Source organism: Carlito syrichta, unplaced genomic scaffold, assembly GCF_000164805.1.
Source record: "Carlito syrichta isolate Samal-C Ts95f unplaced genomic scaffold, Tarsius_syrichta-2.0.1 Scaffold303197, whole genome shotgun sequence".
Taxonomy (NCBI): Eukaryota; Metazoa; Chordata; class Mammalia; order Primates; family Tarsiidae; genus Carlito; species Carlito syrichta.
Window position 1 is genome coordinate 582485 of NW_007247293.1, and position 5769 is coordinate 588253.

Sequence of the window (5769 nt, forward strand, 5' to 3'; positions counted from 1 at the left end):
TGCCCAGGCGGGTCTCGAACCCGCGGGCTCAGGCAATCCACTTACCTCAGCCTCCCAAAGGCGCGGGATTACAGGCTGAGCCACCGAGCCCGGCTGAGAAAAGTTACTTTTGCATATCTGAGTGATCTCTGTCTGGTTAGTATACCAAGAGGGAGCAGGGCCAACATGACCCATGAGTTTTCTTAGGATCCTTGAGAAGATTCAATTGCTGGGACCACCATTTCAGAGAGTTGTTTTATTTAGGGTCTGTCTCAGAACCTCCATCAGAAATGCAAGCAGAAACTGCTCACTTTCCAGCATCACATTTTAAAGGAGGGAGAAGGACTTAGCCACTCTTGTTTTAAAAGAAAATCTGGCTAATGTTCTTGCAACTTCTCTAAATACACCACTCGTGAGAGGCAAAAATAAGACACTCTCTTGATGGGAGGGCTATCTTCTGAATTTTCTATTTATTTATCTAAATTCATTGGGATTTGGGGATTAATTCATTCATCTAGCAAGTATCAATTGGGCGCTTACAGGTGTACAGCAGGGAACAAAACCAACATGGCCTCCTGGAGTGTCCACTCTGTAGAAGAATCCTTTAAGTGAAACTTAAACTGGGATGCTACATAGCAGAAAGGTGAAGGTATCCTTGAGGTTTGACAGAAGCACATATTGCAATGCAATAAATCTATTGCATTGGAAAACGTGGTGGTTCTATCTTTTTTTTTTTTTTTTGGAATCAGAATCTCATTCTGTTGCCCAGGCTGGGGTGTAGTGGTGCAATCACAGTCACAGCCATCCAGCCTCCTGGTCTCAGGCAATCCTCCTGTCTCAGCCTCCTGAGTAGTTGGGACTATAGGCGTGTACCGTCACACCCGGCTTATTATTATTTTTAATTTTTTTGCAGGGACGAGGTTTTGCTATGTTGCCTGGGATAGTCTCGAACTCCTCAACTCAAACAATCCTCCCACTTGGCCTCCCACAAAGTGCTGGGATTACAGGCACGAGCCACTGTGCCCAGCCCGATTGGGCAGTACTATCTTATTTTCTCACTGGGTAAGACTTGAAGTTAAGGACTGTACCTTAACAACCAACTATTCAAGGAAGCTTCAGTGGAAACTCTTCAGTCAGAGCCAATATGGAAACTTCTTATCCAAAAGGTCTTAGTTTCTCCTTTGCAATGACAAGAAAGGGGCCTTGCTTACTGATTTATTGACTGATGGAAATGTTTACGGAGCTGTGATTGGTTAGCAGTGAAGCCCCACGACATCATGGGAGCTCATATAATTGTTTAGCTTTGACCACTTTAAATCTCCTCCCTCCCCCGCTTTTAGGATATGCTTCTTATTCTGGATTAGTAACACCTAAATCCTGGAATCAAGCATGAAACCTACTTTTGCAAGAGCTCGGTGTGCTGTGAAAAAGGTCTGAGGTGGATAATTAGTTTACATCATGGTGTGTGACAAAACAATTGCTCCCCCCTTGCCCTGCCCCCCCTTCTAAGATTACTCTAGCATGGCTTTTCTAATCTATTCCACAGATGTAGGCAGTCAGTAGGAGTTGTTTGTTTGTTTGTTTGTTTGTTTGTTTGTTTTTAAAGATCTTGTCACATAATCCAACATCCTTAAACTGCTTTGTAATGTAACAAAATTTCTCCTGACACTTTATATGTCTAGAACTTAAACATTATTTTAAACCACTGAGCACAGAGTGACTTTAAGTACAATCCCAAAGGTATCTTGACCTCTACTACTTTAATAGCATTGGCCCCAGTCTGAAATATAACTATCACTACCACGGGGAAGAGAGGTGGGTGGGTGAGTGGGGAGGAAGAAATTATTGATAAAAATTTGTTTTTTGTTAGTCACAAAATCCACACTTGCTAACTGATTGCTCAGCACACCAAATGGCCACTTTGTAGAAGTGGACAGAGAACCCACAGGTTGGACACTGCAGTGCCTTACCTAATGACTAGCCCTTACCTGAGAGGTCCTCACTGTCCAGTTCTTCTGCGGAATTGGGCAACTGAGTAAGGCCTTACAAGTAAAAACAAATCGTTTTTCTTTTCATTCCTCGAGGGACATAAACAAAACACTTAAGAACTGAGGATGAATTTCTTAAAAAACATGAGCCAAATCTCTTGCTATCTCTCTCTTTTTTCGGATAGCTTGAATGTATTAATCCATAAGTATGTTTCTTCAATTATGTAATTTTGTCATTAATACACAATCGAGGCAGAAAGATTCCTCAGTCTCCACTGTTCAAAGCACATGAAACATGAAGATGAATGCTTAAAATCACTCATTCATACCAGCATGCAAAAGGAAAAAAAAAAATCAATAAAGCCTGATTGTTAGTTGTCGATGCTCTGATATATCTCTCAAATACAAATGTATTTAGATGTTACATACTGATGTATGTACGTTTTATTTCACATTTTACTGTAAATTGAAATCCGTTGCCAATACTGGCAAACACAGTTCATTATCAATTTATGACGCTCTTGGATCACATATTTCAAAATGGTACAGCATCTGCTAACTGCAGATTGCAGGTTATGCCTTCTTCGGAAAATCTGATTCGCAAAATGAGATTTTTTTTAAAAGGAAATTTTATAAATCAATAACATTCCTGAAAAATAAAACCCTCAAAGCTGAAAAAGCAGTTAGGTCAGGAGGCAATCAAGTGGGGACCTGATGTGCTTACGTCCAAGTCAACCTGATGTTGGCCAGTTGCGTTGGTTCTCAGCTAACTCTGATCTGAATTAAAAGGGGTGAAGATGAAGTTAAACAACAATCTGGGAGGTTCGGGTAGGAGACGGTTTCCATTTCCTCGTGCTTTTAGTTGTGGGCTGATCCTTGAAGTTTATCCAACAACATGCAATGCTGGACAGTCAAGGAGGCCTTGACTTGTTTTTGCTGTCCTGCTCAAAGTCCAGGGTGACTGCCCAGGTTCTCTGATTCGCACAACCGTTTGCTTATACTTCTCTAATGAAATGTGTCACTTTTGAAGATGTCTGTGGACTTATTAAATTTCAAGGTTTCTGGAGGGAGAGGCAAGACTTGTTTATTTTTATGTCTTTCCCTTCTCCTATATCAAGCACAAAGTATATCCTCAGTAAGCATTTGCTGAATTAATGATTTGGGAGTAAGGCTGAACCAGAGCATAAAAGTAGCCAAACCGAATGCTCTGGAAACAAGTAATGTCAAACTGATCGCACTATTTTTAAAAACCCAGATGAACCAAGACAATCATGTGTAAATGATCACTGAAGCTTGTATTTTATAAGTTGCTCTATAAAGAAGCCGAATGAATACTGACTGGGTGATTCTATGAAAGGAGGCTATCACATCATCAGCCCTTGAGAAAGAAGAGTTTCCATTATGACCAATACTCAAGGGCAGGTGCCCATCACAAAGGGAATATTTCGACTCCACAGGTGTTCCCAAACGATGGATGCAGGCAACTGAAGGGAAAGCAGTTAGTAATGCAGTAAAGTACAGAAGCAACCGAGTAGGGATGCTATCCATTTGTTCTGAAATCTGATTGGCTGACAGTGTTCCTATTTCTAATTGGCTTCATCCATTGTATAAAGACTGATGAATACAATTATTTGAATAACTGTTATAAATTGGCAACATAAAGCACTTCTCTGTAGTTAATTATGAATTTGCAGTTCTCAGAAGACTAATCCCTCACTTCTACGTGGCCCAATGAATATCAAAGCATCCTACATACGTGCTTGGTGCCCACTGAACCATATTAAACAAGGATGTTTCAAGCAGGCAGCTTTACTGCTGAAGGCTTATTTCCTTGGGGAGGGCATTAGAAAGCTAATTTTTAAAAATAAAGACAAATATGTTTACGAAATATCATTGATATGCAAAGTTTTCCATTAAAAAGCAACAGACAGTTGATATATACCTCATTAAAGCTGAAACTGTCATTTTTAATGGCATAAACTTTAAAATATACAAAATCATCTGGAATCTGCTGCTCAGATTACGTTCTAAGGCAGGAAGCCATTTAGGCTAGCGGCATTAAATTTGTTTTTGTAGTACTATTGTATTGTATGAATCTATGGTGCTCTGTTATAGTTGGATAATTTCTGAATAAATATAATTAGGAAGAGTTTACTGAAGCACTGGGTACACAAGTGAGGGCAAGCAAAATTTACCTCCTAAATTTGGCTTAGGTATTTTCTTTTTCATTTAAAATTATACACTTTTCATTTGTTCCAAGAAAAAGACAAAGATGAAGTTTTATGAAGCAGAGAACATTCTTCAAAAGGAAACTTCACAATTTGACAATAAGTGGGAAATTACTTCTTGGGTCTTCTCTTTAAATTTTCATATCAACCATTAAAGCCCTTTCTAGTCACTTCTAACTAAAATGTATCCAACAAGTTTCTTTAAACTTTGTTAAACAAAGGAAGTTGACTTTTTGTCCATATGGGATTTTTTTGAGCAATTAATAAAGTCCTAAGGTGCAAACATGATAATTTAATATAGACACGATAGTCATCACTTCTGCAGAGACGTGTATTTTGCTTCTTTGTGGTGCTGTGATGTGCTGTTAACACACCCTACAACTTCCCAGACGGTGTTTTTGCAGTTGTGAGTCCTCTTCCACAGAAATTGCTGGCTTCTAAAAGTGGTATGATGTGGCGATTTTAAAACAGGGTAAGAAAAACCTCAAAAAAATTAGAAATAATAAGAAATTCTAGAGATAGGCAAACAAATATAAAGTACAATTTAAACACTTATGGGTTCAGTTCATCAGGGTATCATTTTTTTTTTCAGAAAATTTGAAAACATAATGATCAAATAAAACCTCTAGAAAACAAAAACTTAGCCCACTGGCCCTAGCACCATTCCCGTTATGAAAAACAAAGTAGGCGATGGTCTCTCTCTTACCTAAGCAGCATACATCTGATCACTTGGCCATGTTATGGAAACTGTTACTTCCACCACCAGCCTTAAGAGTTCAGACGCCCCAGGTAGTTTTAATCTAAAAACTCAGTCATCCTGTTCTTCCTGCTTTGTCAGCTTTTGTGGAGAGTTTTTCCCTTCTTCCCATGAGCAGAAATTTGGTTCACGCCGTGAGATAGTAGCACATTGTTTCCAAACTGCATATCAAGGCTGAAACACAATCTTCAGGTCCTGCAGCCATTCGCAAACCTCTTTAGCTTTGCTCTTGTGTGGAACATACAATGTCTGCAGAGTCCCGTGACTGAATGACAGCCCTTGAATGCCATTGTTATGTGCTCATACAGAGAGATGTACATAGAGGTACATACACAGATGGTGGACATAGCGGTTGTAGTAATGCGCACTGCTGGCTATTGTTCTTTAAAATGGGCTTAGGAGTTTCCCCACAACTGAAGATAAAGGAAGATGAGAAAATCTCCTGTGCTCTTAAAATTTGATCATGGCTTGCACTACTTATCAATGAAAAGGGAAATCCATGGGGGCAGGTCCCTAAGGTCAGCGGTCTCAGGGCATGAGCATGTATTTAGCACAGGCCAGACATTTGGAAACCAAAACTGAAAAGGAAAAATGAGTCTTCAGAGGGGCTCCCAGTTTGAGTCTTACCACAATTACATACTGAATTAAGAACTATTTAAAAACTCATTTGGGACATGAAAATTCATGAGATCATCAGTCTCTACTGTATTTGGAGGTAGAAAAAGCAAGAGGGCAGGTAGACTTGAAAATAAAATGGGGGTGGGGGAAGGGAGAGGGGGATGGGATACAGGTGGAGGAGAGGGAGGGAGGGGGAGAG

The 5769-nt window shown here is 39.7% G+C and overlaps 1 protein-coding gene across 1 annotated transcript in view; it reads right to left on the reverse strand.

Annotated features, from left to right (window-relative positions):
- The window catches only part of CADM1 (cell adhesion molecule 1), an 88547-nt gene that overhangs the window by 16247 nt on the left and 66531 nt on the right, over positions 1–5769 (reverse strand). Inside the window, exon 11 of the mRNA XM_021712348.1 lies at positions 1968–2021. Coding sequence (XP_021568023.1) covers positions 1968–2021 — 54 coding nt within the window. The remainder of the gene's footprint in view (positions 1–1967; positions 2022–5769) is intronic.